Source organism: Phyllostomus discolor, chromosome 14, assembly GCF_004126475.2.
Source record: "Phyllostomus discolor isolate MPI-MPIP mPhyDis1 chromosome 14, mPhyDis1.pri.v3, whole genome shotgun sequence".
Lineage (NCBI taxonomy): Eukaryota > Metazoa > Chordata > Mammalia > Chiroptera > Phyllostomidae > Phyllostomus > Phyllostomus discolor.
Window position 1 is genome coordinate 21906883 of NC_040916.2, and position 16442 is coordinate 21923324.

Sequence of the window (16442 nt, forward strand, 5' to 3'; positions counted from 1 at the left end):
GCCCCGAGGCTCGGCCGCTGCGAGGGCTAGTCCCGGCGCAGAGGCAAGGTGGAGTAAGGTGAATGGGCATCCCGACCCGGCTGCTCGAGCGGGGACTGGAAGGGAGGGACTCTGCCTGAGCCTGGAGCTTGGCGTGGCGGGTCTCGCCAAGTGGGCAGTCTCAGGGTTTCCGGTAGGTCTTTGCGGGATTCAGGCCGCCAGGCGAACTCTGTTGCCGCGTCCGCTGGACCTTTTGGGTGGTGCGGCTGGGCTCCTACTCTGTATGGTCTTCCCCAGGCTTCCCCTCTGTTTAACCCTAGGGGCCCAGGTCCGCCTTTGGGTACCCTCTCCCGGAGCTGCGGCTTAAAATTCTCAAGAGACTACGTTTTAAAGAATGCAATTGGCTTAAGAGGTCCTTAAGGTCTGTTCCTCTATTACAACTTCATGCTGCCTTGACTGCCTCCTCGGCCTTTGTTTCTGGTACTCTTGTAACCCGCGTTGTCCTTCGCGTCTCCTTTTAAGGCTCCTCTTCAATGCTGAACGGCCACCTCTTCTGGAAAGCCTATCCGGGACCTCCCAACTCTGAGTCCACTTTAGATGTCCATGCTTTACTCTCAAAGCACCCCTTGCTTATCTCCATATATAATGCTTTTATCCCATATAGCACTCTGTCATTACTCATTTACTTTGGCTTTCCCAAGACTGTAAAGGCCAGTGGGGTAGGGGCCATGACCTATGTGATGTTCTATCATTAGTGCCTTAGCAGCCTCAAAAGAGTTCCATGTGAACTTGATAGTTCAAAGGAAAACTTAGTAGATGGTTTTCCCACATTAATTCATTAAGGCAGAGCAGGTGCTGTTCTTACTTGACTAATGAGGAGAGTGAATTTAGCAAAGTCACCTAATTAATAAATATCAGAATCAGAACCAAAGCGTGGGTCTTCCAACTCACAGCCCATAGGCCATTCTGTCTTCCTAGTCCAGCCCTCCCTCTCCTGTCACTCATACTGTCTATGAACTTGTCGTTATAGGTAATGGGGTGGCAATTTTCCTTCACGTTACACTTTTCATGGGCGAAGAAAGTGTAACTCATTTTTGTCTGTGACAGATCTCATTTCTCCCATGAGTGCTCAATTATTTTGATTATTAGAGGAAAAATAATGGAAATAGTCTATTGGATTTAGCTCAGCCTGTGCCTAAGGTTTAATTTCTCTTCTACACAAGTGTTTAGGTTCTCAGATAACTTCTCCGATCCTCCCTTTCAAAGGGTGTTCCGTGGTTCTCAAAGTGTGGTCTGAGAGGTCCCTGGGGATCCCTAACACATTTTCATGGAATCCGCCAGTCAAATGATCTTCCTGTTCTTAGAGGAAGAGTGTCTTCGCACTAATTTTCTCACACGTTACCGTGGTTTTCCAGAGGCTACAGGAGGTGAGATCACAGCATCCCGTGACGTCACAGTAAATGCAGGAGCAGATAGGAACATCATCTGTCTTCTAATATACCAGACATGAAAGAGATTTGCAAAAATGTAAAATAATGACGCTTCTCTTCAGTATTTTTTGTAAAACCTAGTTATTTTACATGAGCTATATTTTTTGTTAACACGTAATTGTTTTAAGATGAATTAATATCTTTTTTTTTTAAGATTTTATTTATTTATTTTTAGGGAGGGAAGGGGGGGAGAGAGAGACAGAGAGACAGAGACATCAATGTGCGGTTGCTGGGGGTTATGGCCTGCAACCCAGGAATGTACCCTGGCTGGGAATCGAACCTGGGACACTTTGGTTCCCAGCCCGCACTCAATCCACTGAGCTACGCCAGCCAGAGCTTGAATTAATATCTTAAAAATTTCTCAGGTCTAACTTCTAATATGGTAAGTATCGATAGACCTAACCCACATCAACAAGACAGTTTTTTAGGACTGTAAAGAGCCCTCAGATCAGAGAGTCTGAGAACTGCCACTCTAACTAGGCTAGTTCTGTGTTGATTTGGAAATTAAGCTCCACTTCAGGGCATACCAAAGGTAGCTTTGAGTGTTCTGGCCTGAGTCAAATTTGCAGATTTGATCTAGCTTGTCTCCAGATCTCTGAGTTAACCTGGGTTCGCACTGAGCGCTAGATGCAGAATCACCTGTGTGTAATCAAGTGTTTGGTGTAGAAGAGCTGACGGTTATTTATTTACTCAAGACTCTGCACAGGAAGAAAGTGTATTAAAAAAGAAAAAAAGAAGAAATGATAGCATTGACATATTTTTCTTTTGCGTCATGGGTGTTTTTGCTGGAGGGTTGATGATGGTTCGATGATGATGATAGGTTCTGTTTACTGAGTGCTCGCCACGTGCTCGGTCCAGGTGTATTCATTCTAGAGAGGAATCAAGAAACGTTTTAGGAAGAAGGTAGGTTAATAGCTTGACCTAAATAGGATTTGGCTGGTAAGAATGGAGGAGATAAAAAGCTATTCTAGGCCTAGTAGCAGGCGTGTGTGTGTGTGTGTGTGTGTGTGTGTGTGTGTTCTGGGAGGGTGGAGAGTTGGATGCCAGGAACTCGAAAAGATGATCGACTTCCTTTGTACTGTATTTATTCAGTAAAATGAAGGAAACATAAGATTTAGACCAAATCTTATGGTGGAGTCGTGGCTGATTGGCTAACTCAACTCACATTCCTAACCCCATATACCTTGCTTGTTTTCCTTACAGAGGCAAGAAGAAACTTGCTTTCTTTTTTTTTTTCTTTTGTTTCTCTTAAATATAAAGGCACTTGTCCAGTAAATCTGGCCTTTGAGATATAATTGAAAGTTTGTTGGGACTTGGTAGGAAAGATTTTAATTTGCTTTCCTCTTAAAAGGGCTGAACAACACTAGTATCCTCTGGGGGATTCCCCTTTCTTCCTGCCATGAATATAGGCATGATGCCAGGAATTATGACAGCCATCTTGTCACCATGAGGTAATGCCATGATAACGAAAGTCTTACACACTATGATTGAATACAGAAATAGAAAGAGCTTGGATTTATGTTTTTGAGCCACTGAATCATCTTCACCTTTAAATGTCTTATGTGAGAAAATAACCTACTTTAAATTCAGTCTTACTATTTACTATTTGCAACCAAAGGATTCCTAACTTCAACAGCTTAGAAGTCTTATACACATTTAATGAAGGTAGAGATTAATGTAGGGCTATAGTAAAAAGAGATGCTATTCTAACTAGATTTCCCCTCATTCTGAATGACCAAATCTTGCCCATTCCTCATGTCCCAGCTTAAATGCCATATTCTTTACTCAGTGTATGATTCCCTTTATTCCGTTTTCTGCATCTTCCTACCCCACCCTTGGGAACACTGTCCTGAATTGTGTTCAGTCTTGGCGTTTCTTCTACTTCTTTTAGAAATAGTGTTACTGAATTTGTATTCCTCAAAAGTATATTTTAATTTTAATGGCTTTGAACATCAGAAAATATGTCTTGGTGTATATAATCTTTTGGATGTATGTTTTTAGTTAATATTACATTGCTAAGATTCATTCATATTGTGCACCTTGGTGGTTTTTGCTGTGTACCAAATTACCCCGAAACTCGGTAGTTTAAAATAGCGCACACTTGACATCTTGTAGTTTCTCTGTATCAGGATCAAGGACCAGACCTCTGCCTTCAGGGTCTCTTGCAAGACTTCAGTCAAAGTGTCGTGTGGGGCCACCGTTATCTCAGGGTTCAGCTGGGGTGGGTCTGCTTCCAAGTTCACCCAGTGGTTGTCAGTGAATTTAAGTCCCTCTCGTGCTGTGGGACGAGGGCCTCAGTGTCTTACTGGCTGGTGGCCAGAGATTGCCCCCCGTTTCTTGAAAGGCAGCCCTCTCTCCATCATAGCACGTGAGAAGAACCAGGGAGAGAATACCGATAAGACAGAAGTCACAGTCTGTTGTAAGTGGCTTCTGGGAGTGACATGCCATCACCTTGGAAGGAAGTCACCATGTCTAGCCTTTGTTTCTGATGAGAGGAGGACGCAAAGGTGTGAGTGCCAGGGTGCAGGGTGAGGGGCTTTTGGAGCCTGTCAGAGCTGCCACGCACATGATCTGCATGTGGAACTTACTCACTTTCACTGCTCTACGGGGTCCTGTGTAACTGTGCTGGGGTTGATGCTCCAGTTAATGGGCCTTGTCGTTTCTCCCCACCCAGGATTTTTGCCGTATCAACAGTGATGCTGTGGGCATTCTCACATGTATGAGGGGACCATGCCCCTCCTCTCTGAACGGTTCCCAGTTTCGTATGTGTTGTGCCAGGGTGGGCAGCGGTAAGACTTCCTGGATGAGGTCGAGCTGGAATTAATCTCGTCCCTTCTAAATTTCCACAGCACTTCATCTCTTGTGATCCTTACCACTGCCACCTTGTATTGCACTTCTTTTACACGTGTCGCCTTTTCTCCCTTGAAAAAGTAAGTTGTTGGGGGCAGGAAAGAAATTTGGTTCTTCTTGGTAATTTGCATGATCCCTACCCCTCACTTAGTCTCGAGTATTAGTGAGCTCTCAGGAAGCGTTAGCGAGTGACTGAATTCTGCCTACACATCAGCACCTCATTTTTTCAGATCTTAATAATCTGGCTCCAGTGGTCCTGCTGTGTTTCTTACTTCTCCCCAACAGGGACTCGTGTTTAGGCAGGTGAGTCTCTCTAGTGTTCTCTTTCGATCTTTCCCCAGTGAATCTAGCCCACGTTGCTCTCTTCTTCCTATGGAATCTACTATTTCTATCCCCTAGTTCGCATTTTAGTGTATATTCAGGCAGCGCGTTGACTGCATTCGCTGCTGGCAGGTGTACAATACTCTCCTTAATTGAATGGATGAAGTGTTTTACTTTATAATTATTTTCAGCCAGTTGAGAATTGTCACCCCATCTATATTGTCAGTGGACTGACTGAATAAATCAATCAATTCCAATTTGTCTTGAGTAGATTTCTATTACTTTTTTTTGTCTCAGGTGATTGTGGAGTTAATGGAGTCAGAGGGGCCCCCAGACTCGGAGAGTTCAGAAAAATCAGTATTTTTATCCCAGCAAGGAGAAGGAGTTGAAGAAGGAGAAGAAGAGGAGGAGGAGGAGGAGGAGGAGGATGAAGAGGAGGAGGAGCCAGAGGAAGGAGGCCTGGGGAATCCCCTCTTGCAGCCTGCTCTCACGGGGGATGTGGAAGCCCTGCAGGAGGTGTTCGAGGACCCCGAGCACCCTCACCACCACCAGGCCATGCAGCTCCTCCTGGAAGAAGACATCGTCGGGAGGAATCTGTTGTATGCAGCGTGCATGGCCGGGCAAAGCGATGTGATTAGAGCCTTGGCAAAATACGGTGTGAATCTGAATGAAAAAACCGCCAGAGGTATTCCGTCTTTTTTCACTCATCTGCATTACTTAGGACTAGCTAAAGACGTAGGTATTATCTTTAAAGTTGGATAAAGTTGATGTGCCTTCTTTATATTGTGCATATATTATAAGAATGTATACATACATATATATAAGAATGTGTGTGTGTGTGTGTGTGTGTGTGTGTTGACACAGTAGAGAGTAACAGTTAAAAACACAGGCTTCACTATTTGCTGTGAGATTTGGGCAAGTTCCCTAGTGATTTTCTGTCTCTGTTTCTTCATCTGCAAAATGGGGCTAATGATTGTATTTTCCTCATAGGGTGTGATGAGGATTAAATAAGATAAATATAAGTATCTCATACTCCGCGGCACATAGTAAGCTGGTAAATGGTAAATGCTCAATAATAATATTGCGCGATGAGTCTTGAAGACAGTGGTGGTCCATCGGACCTGGCTGTCCCCCCCACCCCTTCTGTTTGTCAGGTTACACCCTCCTACACTGCGCCGCCGCCTGGGGCCGTCTGGAAACTTTGAAGGCGCTGGTGGAATTGGATGCTGACATAGAAGCTCTGAACTTCCGTGGGGAGAGAGCTCGCGATGTTGCCGCTCGGTATTCCCAGATCGAGTGTGTCGAGTTCCTGGACTGGGCAGGTAAGGACACACGCAAGGCGTCAGCAGACCGAGTGGCTCATCCGCGCGCTCTTCCGTGTGTATGTCGTGCGTGCATCAAAGGTCAAAAAGCCATGTGCCCTTTTGAGTTGTACTGGCGTTTTGCATATGTCATTCTCCAGGGCTTTGGAAATGCCCTGGAGAGATTTCAGGAAGATACACTTTTGTGACTGTGCATGCGTACATTGGTTGAAAAGCGAGTAAAGGTGACGTTCACGGCATTCTTTTGGTGAAGTGACTTGCGGTCGTGTGCATAGCAGGCGTTTATTAAATGCTTATGGAGCATTGTTGTGTGTACAACTGGCGGTTCCTGCCCTGTGGGCGGGTGTTCGGTGGGGGATGGTAAGCCATAGGCACACGTTAAGTAAGGGCCGCAGAAAGACTCCAATGAAAGGTTACAATCAGCACAGCAGGTCGTATCTGCTGTGAAGTGGACGGAGGCTTGACTTCGGAGCTGTTGGAGTTGAGCTGGGCCTTGGAGAACGCGACGGTGGGATGATACAAAGCACTCCGCGCAACGCTGGGCGTGTGGTCAGCCCTTGGAAAAGGCTGCTGCTGTCATCACCGCCAGATGGCTCCCTTCATTGTGGGGCTCAGGTTTCCACTTCGTTTCTGTAGCCATTGGGAGCTGGTGAAATTTTTAGGTAGCAGAGAAAGAGGATGAAAGTGATATTTAGGAAGCTTCATCCTGGTGGCAGTAATCACTTGCTTACCAGTGAAACGAGAAGGGACTGGACAATTAGGAACAAGGAAATTGAGGGAAGGAAGCACATTGGGAAGAAAAAGGTGAATTAGACTTTGCAGACCGTTTCGTAGGTAATTTTCTTCTTGTACTAAATGTTTTCTAGAAGCATTATTTCTGTCAGTGCCTTCAATTTTATAATTAGCTCTGTAAATAAAAAGAAAACAAATTACAAAGAATTTAATGGAGCCCCACTTGAGTAGTTTATTGTATTATAGGTGAAATTCACATTGTATAATTTAAAAGCCATTTTTGCTTAGAAAACACAATCTAGGGACAAATTTTGCTGTGACTTTTCTGAACAGAAACAGTTTGGGGCTTATGGGTACAGAGTTTCATCGGTTTCCCCTCTCCAATATCCATCTGTTTCAGTTAGGGTCCTTACATTCTTGGGGAGGTTATACCTAACATTTCCTAGTGATGGAGATAAAAGAAGATGGGAATACTACAAACTAGTGTTCTATTTCCAGATTAGTGATAGAATGGTAAGGATTGGAGCTTCAAGTGAGTGTAGCTCTGGAGTGTCGGAAACCCAGACTACTCAGCATGAACTTGAACGTGTGTTGAATTCAGACTTCCAAGTGCAGAAACCTTTTCCCTTCCATGTTCTGGTGATGAGAGTAGGAGGCACCTGGAGAGGTTTCGGGAGCTGGGGACTCTGTACCCCAAAGAGCCCCCTCCATACTGCTGAAAATTCCACTCTTAGAGATACATGTCTTTGGGTTTTCAAGGTTTGGACACCATTCAAAGAAAAATGTATCATTGTCCTCTGAGCAGCAGTTAGCTGACAGCTCAGAACTCTGAAGGCATGGAACAGACATTTGTGGAAATGGGGTAGGGTTGTGCTGTGGAAGAGTGGAAGGAAGGAGGGGAACCTGGAAAGTGGGACCATAAATAAACTTAATGATCCACAATAAACTATGACAGGTGCTCTTCTTTGCCATTTCTTGTAAAGGCTGTAGAGTTATCTATTTGTTTGAAGGATTGTTTAAAACAATTTTCTAACAGTATGTTATAGATCTGGGATTTTCATATACTTCATATATTTCGGGGATTTTTCATGTTTTTAATCAAATCTTCTGTCCTAGCCTCAGATCAGTCTCCCAGCTTTTGTTGGATGATATGGTAACCATACTCGAAAAAAAAGTTGAGGTAGCTGAGCAACAAACTCCAAAATTAAAAAGAAATGTTGATACTCAATTAATCATTTATCATACTAAAACCAGAAAAGTTATATATATATATTTTTTTTTTTAAACCTAATTTTCAGATTCTGTTCTTTTTTTTTTAGATTTTATTTATTTATTTTCAGAGAGGGAAGGGAGGGAGAAAGAGAGAGAGATCAATGTGCGGTTGCTGGGGGTCATGGCCTGCAACCCAGGCATGTACCCTGACTGGGAATCGAACCTGCAACACTTTGGTTCGCAGCCCGTGCTCAATCCACTGAGCTATGCCAGCCAGGGATGAAAAGTTATATTTTAAACATTGATCTATTCTTTAATACTTCTGCACTATTTTAGCAAAGGGCATCTGAGATGGGAAATTAAGTCATCTTGTGGCCATAAGATTTGCTCAGGAAAGTAAGAAAAATAACAAATATTATTTAACTCAGAGATTTATTAAAACACTGAAGATTCTGTTCTATGGATTGGTTAATGATTAGTAATGTAGTACATTAAAAAGACTGAAATACTTAAATTTGAAGTAGTGATAGTGTGCAGTCTTTTTCCCAGTACTTTGGTAAGTTTGGATATTTTTTTTTAATTCTCACTTGAGGATATATTTATTAATTTGAGAGAGAGAGGAAGGAGGTGTGGAAGAGAGGGAAATATTGATGTATGAGAGAAACATCAATCGGTTGCCTCCTGAGTGTACTCTGAGAGGGAATCAACCCCACAGCCTAGGTATGTGTCCTGGCTGGGGCTTGAACCCATAACCTTTTGGTGTACGGGACGACACTCCAACCAGCTGAGCCACATGGCCAGGGCAAGTGTGGATGTCTTTTTTAGCTAAATAGAAATAACTTTCCAACCCAGACTTTGGAAAATTTCAGTAAAGAATGTAGCAAAAAAAAAAAATTACAAAGCCTCACAAAAAAACATTTTTAACCTTATATGAGTTCTCTCAATGGAATTCTTGTGTGGTCTCCACGTTGGGTTGAGGTACATTCGCACATGGTTGTTTATGGTGCCCTCTCGCTCCTCGCCCATCCTTCCTCTTTGGTTTCCGGTGCTTGACGCTCTTCGCCGTGGGACGCTGGGATGCCTGGTTCAGGTACTCCGTCATCACTGATGTTGTGGCCAACAGTTTGCAGAGTAATTGGTCAATGTCGTTGATGGACTGGCTCTCTGGTTCATTACCTGCTGTATCTAAGGAGACTTGTTTTTTCTGCTAAAAGGGGGAAAAGCAGATTATATTATAGGTGTTTTTTTTCTTACTGTAGTTCAAATTAAGTTTTCTGGATATCTATACCTAAACTTCAAACACTACACATTATTTATTTATACGAGAGAAAGATTACTACAGAAAACAGGTACAAGGGCAGAAGAAATGCTCTTTTGTGTACTTCCTGTGAAGATTACAGTAAGTATTATCACTGTCAACAAACATTTAAAAAGTGCTTTTTTTATAGCTAGAGCATTCATCTAGGGGAAAGTATTTGAATATTAGCAAAATAGATCCCTTTACTAAACATCCTCAAGGCATGATCCATAAAACCGTAGTCATTTTAGAGCAATCCGATTATTGTAAAGGTCAATGAGCTTTTGAGATGGCCTCAAAATATGGTGCTGTTGGCAAAGCGGGGAATTAGTTCAAGAGTGCCATTCCCCAGAAAGTTATCCTAAGGTGAGATGTTAGTTTATGGTTCATTTAGAAAGTACGTGCCGGCCTTTATATACTTAGCTTTCTTGGGTCTGGAAGGTGTCTAACAGATACCTTGTTCTCGACCCTTCATTTTATGGGTGAAGCAGCTGAGAAGCACCCAGTGACTTGCCCGTGGGCCCAGACAGATCATTGCATTTCCTGTGCACTGTACTCATGGTAGCCCGCTACTTTCTTCACGTGTTTTGTAGCTTGAAACAGAGGGGTTGGACTAGATCGTTTGAAGGGCCTTCTCGTTTGGTACACGTTTGCTGAGCACCTACTATGTGCAAGACGCTGTGCTGAGATGGGGGGTGGGGGTGAGTGGCAGGGGCCGGGCGAGGTTACAAAGAGGAATAAGACGTGGTACTTTCCCTCAGAGAGGCTGGTAATCTTGTGTCTTAAACTCTGAACTTCCATAACCATCTCTACTTGCATCACCAATTTACCTTTTTCTTGTGTTTCTTCCATTTCATCCACAGGTAATGCACCGATAAAGCAGCCAGAATTAAAAAGATAGCTTGTGCCAAAATATACATGAGATATAAAAAGCCCTGAAATATGTCCTTATTAGCAAAATTGCAGCCTAGTTTGTTGATAGGGTGAGGCAGACAGTGAGACGGAGAAGGCTGAACTCTCAGATAAGGCATTTCTTCTGGAAAAATCTCCCATCCAACCTTGGCCCAGATAGTCCCATCACAAATGCAGAGGCTTTCCTGTACTAAGCAGATAACCAACAGAGGAAAGATTGGGGAGAGTTCTTGAAGGGACATCTTCCTGTCTCATTGGGACGAAAAAGGTCCAGAGCCAAAAATGTAGTTGGAGACAGAGGAGAAATGTCCTGAGCGTTAGTTAACACATGCTCTGAGGGTGGTCTTCGTAGTGGGCAGGTACACACGCCTCTGATCATTGTTACATATTCGGTCACAGTGATTCAGGGAGAGGCCGTGACATCATAACCACACTGGAACTAACAGGTGTCACCCAGCCAGCCAGTCCCCTTGGGTTTCTTGGGGAAACTTTTTCTTGCTTTTTTTTATCAGGATTATTTGAGTGTCTTCCATTTTATGAAAAACAAAGGCCTCACTAATATCTTGCTGGCTAATACACTGTAATCATATTCATGAAATTTCATGGAAGCAATGAACCTGAACCCTTCAAACCCTTCTGTAGTGTGGCTGTTTTACATCTACTCTAAAAATATCTGTAGCGATACCGTTTCACACAACCTACAGCCTGCTTCTGTTTTTTGGTTATTTTCCTTTGTTTTTTTTTTCCCCTCTGAAATATCCTTCCTTTCAAATAGGCAAGAAAAGTTCTGTCCCCTTTTAACCTCTGTCCCCTTGGTGGCAATGCAGTGCTGTCAGGCTGGGGGTGGGGGTGGGGAATTGGGCCCGGTATGTGAAAAAAAAATGTAAGGCGGTGAGGGGGCGTGGTAATGATAAAATGGTGAGCCAGAGACCCTGCCCTTAAGTATCTTACAATCTAGGGTAGAAGCAAAAAAACGTAATAAAAATTCCAACATGCTGTAGACTAACATGAGAGCTAAATCAAATCATAATCATGGAACAGTGGGTAGAGCAATGAGTTTCACCTGGGGGAATTAGGGGTTTTGCAGAAGTGTGTTTAAGTAAGCTTTGAGGAGTGAGTAGAATTTTGGTAGGTGGACAAGGCGTCTTAGGTTGAAGAAACATAATCAGCAAAGAGACTCGGTGTAAACATCCATGTAACAAATATTTATCAAGCACCTCCTGTGTGCTCAGTACTGTTCCAGGAGCTCAGAATGCACATGCAACTAGGCATGAGACAAAATATGTCCACGGGGCTCCCTTCCGAGTGGGGAGACAGAGAAAACAACATCTCAGTGTATGTGTCTGTGGAGCGCTCTGGAGAAAGGTAAAGCAGCGTGGTAAAGGGGTTCTGAAGTGGCCAGCAAGAGAAGGAACGAGTGAGTGTGCGTGCGATGTTGTAGAAGGCCCCTGGGAAGGCCTCTCTGAGCAGGTGGTACTCGGGCAGAGACCCGAGGAGCCGAAGGAGCAGGCAGTGCCGACATCTGGGGCGGGCGGGAGAAGACACACATGACGGGGAGACTCTGTGGGTGCACACTGGAAGGGTTACAGCCGGACAGAGAGCTGGGGCTGCACGGAGCTTGGCGGGCCCTGTGTTTTCTTCAGGAACCAGCATGGAGCCTCATTCAGGGTTCCGGGGGAGGCCTGGCATAGTAACATACTGAGTGCTTTACTGGGCTCCAGGCGCTGTGCCTGGATAGTGGCATGCCTTAGACAACGTTTAGCTGCACCCTTCGGATGACCCCATGAGGACTGTGCCTTATCACTTACACGGTGCGGAAGGGGAAACTGCCGTTAGAGGGGCGAAGGAATCGCAGTGGTCTGAGTGTTCGTGCCCCTAGAACCTCACACGTGGAAACCCTAATACCCAGTGCGCTGGTATTAAGAAGTGGGGCCTTGGGGAGGTAATTAGGACATGTGGGTGGGGCCCTTGTGAAGGGGATTAGTGTTCTTTTAAAAAGAAAGTGATTCACATGGTGGTACCTGGAAGTGAGGTGCGGCTATGACAAATACATGGGAATGGGGAAGAGGCTTTGGAATCGGTAATGGGCGGATGGGAGAATTTTGGGGTGCATGATGCAGAAAGGCTTGAGCAGGCTGTTGGTGAGAAATGTGGACACTGACGATGCCGCACAATTCTGGGGACCTGATGGATGCCCCAGGGCGCTGTGTGGGTTGAGTGTCATCCTTCCTGAGGTTCAGGGAAAGCAGCACAGACAAAACCTCCGCACAGTCACTGTAAAGCTCCGGACTTGTCTTAGTATAGTGCACTTGAGCAAATTCATCGCCTTACTGTACACTTTACTGCCCTGTTCTCCAGATGCAAGGCTGGCTCTGAAAAGATACATTATAAAGGTCTCTACCACTGTCACAGACGCAGAAAAGGGACCAGGGAGATTCCTTAAAGAAGACAAGGTACTGCGTCGTGATCCCCGCTTGTCTTAAAGTCTCCTGAGACCTTTGCCTTGTATCTTTCCTTTCCTTCCCGCACTAACACTCCAGAGGTGCGGGGTGGTCCTCCCTTCCCTCCTCCCCTTCCTTCCCTCCTCCCCTTCCTTCCCTCCTTCCTTTCTTAATAAACTGCTCAGAATAGATAGACTAATAAAACTCAATGAAATAACACTAAAGAGTGGCAGACAGATGTACTAAGTATCTCACCCAACAACATGGACGAAGCTTGGGAAAGCAGTGTTCAGCCAAAGAAAATGCACCAAAGACTACCTAGATTGTTACAGAGCTCAAAAGCAAGCACCATGAAACTATTGTTTGGGGATGCCTATCCATGAGGTAAAACTATTTTAAACAGGGAAGTAAAGGTATGAGCACAGACTGTGGTCACCTGGTGGAGGTGGGCGGGGGATGGAGTGGGGGAGGGGCCCAGAGGTAGGCTTCATAGTACCAGAGGCAATCCACCTGGGTCTTTTGTTGATTGGAAGGATCCACTGATGCTCATTATTTCGCTTCAAAACTTAGATCTACATCATTTCTTTCAGTGTATATGTATATATACATTACATGCTTTTAAGGTATCAAGTTTTACATAATGAGAAAAAGGCACACCGATATAAAGACAGCTCATTGAAAGCCAGCTTGCCATATTTAGTAGGTCATGTCTTGCATGTGACTGGTTTATTGCTTCAGATGTACACCCACACAAAAGATGAACTCGAGGTATCAGGGATGTGTTTTGGTTTTAAATTATTTCCTGCACTTCTCTGCAGGATGTTCCGTGAACTTCCCCTACAACCTTCTAATGAAAGAGAATCCGGTGTTGCTAAAGTGTTGATGTCACCGAGTCTGGGAACCTGATCAGTTACACACTTCACCTGTGGTCCGTAAAACGCTTTACAAAGTCCCTTCTGAAACAAAACACAGACAACATTAAAGACCTGGAGACATGTAGTGGTAGCCACCGTCTTAGTGCTTGGGGGCCATGTGTGTCTTAACGGTGGCTCTGTCGGACAGTGCTGTGTCGGACAACGCGGGTACAGAATATCATCCCACGAAGGCTCGTCGGATCGTGCTGGTTTAGAGAGACTACAGAGTTTTGTTTTTTGGTAAGCCAGTGGAAAGTACATTTTCTGTTTCTGTCTCTAGAATACCATCCTCGGCACCTGCCGCATGAAGAATGAGTGGCTGGAAACCCATCTGGAAGCTTCCATCAGTGAGCTGGTGGAGCAGAGACAACAGTTAGAAGACATCGTGACTCCTATCTTCATAAAAATGGCTACGCCACGTGAGTTGTGGGTAAAACGTGGTTTGAACGTCAGGAAAGATGAATGTTGGTTCCGTGTTGTCAGTCTGAGACCCTCTGACTTGTAACAACCTTCAGTAAGTAGTTACAAGCGCTGACTGAAATGAACTGAAAGCAGCCAGTGAACGAACAAGACGGACAGACAACTCACAGACAGACAGCAGGATGGTGGTTGCCAGTGGGGAAGTGGGGTGGGCGGGGGAGGATGAAGAGAGTGGAAGGGATCAGATAGATGGCAACAGAAGGGGACTTTTGGGGGGTGAGTGCACAATGCAGTATACAGGCGACATTAGAGAATCGTACACTTGAAACCTATACAACTTTATTAACTAATGTCATCCCCATACATTTAATAAGAGGTTAAAAACGGGCTCAATTGTAAAAAGTGGCTTACTTCTTGTTTTATATTGCAAGGCAGTTAAAGGTGATTCAGAATATCTGCTTCCTCGCAGGCCAAGTGAGAAGCGCGAAATCTGTAACCTAAGCCTCGGCCGGAAGAGAGGCCAAGGCCACACCTTCTACTGCGCATGCGTTTCCTGAGAAGCCACACTTTCCTCCGGTGTTTGTAAAGGCGAGCCTATTCATGACCATGCAAGCCGAGAACACAGAGGTGGGGCTTTATAAAAACATTGAAGTATGAAATCGGATCCGCCCTGTTGTGTTCTCCCTCTGCCGGCGCGCTCACGTCCAGACGGCCCGGCCTCCAGGCTGCTCCCCGCACCGCGCCCCGCACGCCCGCGGTCAGCCGCCCCCCCCACGGGTGGGGGTTCCGCGGCTCCTTCTGGGCAGGGCTGGGCCGTGAGACACAAACACCGCGTGGGAACTTCAGAAGCTGGTTAGAGAGTCTCGTAACTTTCTGTACAGTCGGGACAGGAAATTTCCATCCCGTTGAAGAATTCTACGGAAAAAGACGGCGTGGCTGTGTCCGGGGAGCTCGGTCCTCGCTCTCCCGGGAGGAAAGCTGCGGGCTGGCCCGCTGGAGCAAGGAAGCACGAAGGACGGTTTGGGTCAGGGTCCCCTGTCCACACGACTGTTACTTTTTATGTCCAGATTAACATTTACCTGTGAGGTGGCGTACAGTTCGTTAGTGAACCTCTGGTCTTACACCTCTTCCTGTCTTTGAATTAGTAAACAGAAATCTGTTCAGTTTTAGGTTTAGACTTCCTCTGTTCTGTAGGTTTGGTGGTGCAGGTAGGCATTAGAACTGGCCTCCAGGTCGTTTTTCCTTCTGTTTTGTTTGATGTTTTCTAGGTTTTAAATATCATTGCTGGTTTCATATTAGTGATTCGGAATAGTCTTTTTCTGTTTGTTTCTTTCTAGTTTTTCTAAAAGCCCTTGATCTACGACATTGTGGCTTTCTGGAAATGTTTTATAAAAAGAAAAAAAATTTTTTTAAAACCTATTGACTGTATTTGTTTTTCTTATGACTTTCTCTTTTCCCACCCTGAAAGCTAGTTGTCATTGAAGGGAAGGAAACCAGCAATTCAACCAGTTCTGTCTCAACCATGGTTTTGGGGTAACACTTTTACATTTGTCTTACAAATTTTAAAGTTTTGAGTTTTTTTTTATGTATGAGCAATTCAGTTGCTGTAAGCAAAAGAACAGGGTGGTGACTCCCACCCACCTCTACCACAGACCCCGCGGGTGTCTGGGGAGTGGTCCGGGGGAGATCGGTGTCTGCTGCCTTCTCGTACCGCTGTGGGTCGGAGAAGTCCATTACCTCCAAGCACTTAAACCGTGTGGGGAAAGGCCAGGTGCCATTTTTGTCGTTTGTACTCCAATTCTACATTTTCTGAGCCTTGACCTTGATATGCAGTTACTTTCTAGGCAGGTGGTCTTGGTGATTAGGAAGGATTCCGAGTCTCACTTCAGAGTGCTCGGAGAGACAGAGGCCCTCGTGGAGACACCTGCTTCAAACTCCGCCTCTCCCTCCCTCGTTTACCTTTTAGGCATTACTTGCAAACTTTGTGGAGCTTTTGACTCATTTGCTAGTGCTGACTTCTTGAAGTTCTTCATATGGGCACCTTTATGTTCTGATGGTTCCATTACCTTCTTACAAACTGCTTTTCTAACTCTTTCACCAGCTGCTGTGGTCGGAGTATTTTTGTGTTCCCCCAGATTTACATGTTAAAATGTAACGCCCAGCGCGATAGTACGAGGAGGTGGGGGCTTTGGAAGGTGAGTGGGTCATGAGGGTGGAGCCCATATGCATGGGTTTAGGTTCTTACAAAGGAGGCCCTAGCCCTGGCCAGGTGGCTCAGTTGGTTAGAGTGTTGTCCCTGTACACCAAAAGGTTGTGGGTTTGAATCTGGGTCCGGGCAGTGGGTTCGATCCATGGTCCGGGCATGTACAAGAGGCAGCTGATTGGCGTCTCTCACATCGATGTTGCTCTCTCTCCCTTCCTCTCAGAGAGGAACAGTAACATATCCTTAGGTGAGGATTTGGAAAAAAGGCCCCAGGTAGCTCCCTTGCCCCTTGCACCGCGTGGGGTGACAAACAGAAGACAGCTGTCCAGGAAGCAGGCTCTCAGCAGAC

At 45.2% G+C, this 16442-nt stretch overlaps 2 protein-coding genes across 2 annotated transcripts; one reads left to right on the top strand and one right to left on the bottom strand.

Annotated features, from left to right (window-relative positions):
* ANKRD45 (ankyrin repeat domain 45) lies at positions 1-15017 on the top strand. The gene is made up of 6 exons (XM_036015238.1): positions 1-48; positions 4938-5325; positions 5795-5962; positions 12474-12568; positions 13751-13889; positions 14360-15017. Exons 2-6 carry the CDS (start codon positions 4953-4955, stop codon positions 14389-14391), a joined length of 807 nt encoding a protein of 268 aa, XP_035871131.1. The 5' UTR covers positions 1-48; positions 4938-4952; the 3' UTR covers positions 14392-15017.
* TEX50 (testis expressed 50) lies at positions 8829-10990 on the bottom strand. The gene is made up of 2 exons (XM_028530978.2): positions 10034-10990; positions 8829-9113 (listed from the first exon to the last, which is right to left on the bottom strand). Exons 1-2 carry the CDS (start codon positions 10355-10357, stop codon positions 8847-8849), a joined length of 591 nt encoding a protein of 196 aa, XP_028386779.1. The 5' UTR covers positions 10358-10990; the 3' UTR covers positions 8829-8846.
* Positions 15018-16442: the final 1425 nt, after the last annotated feature.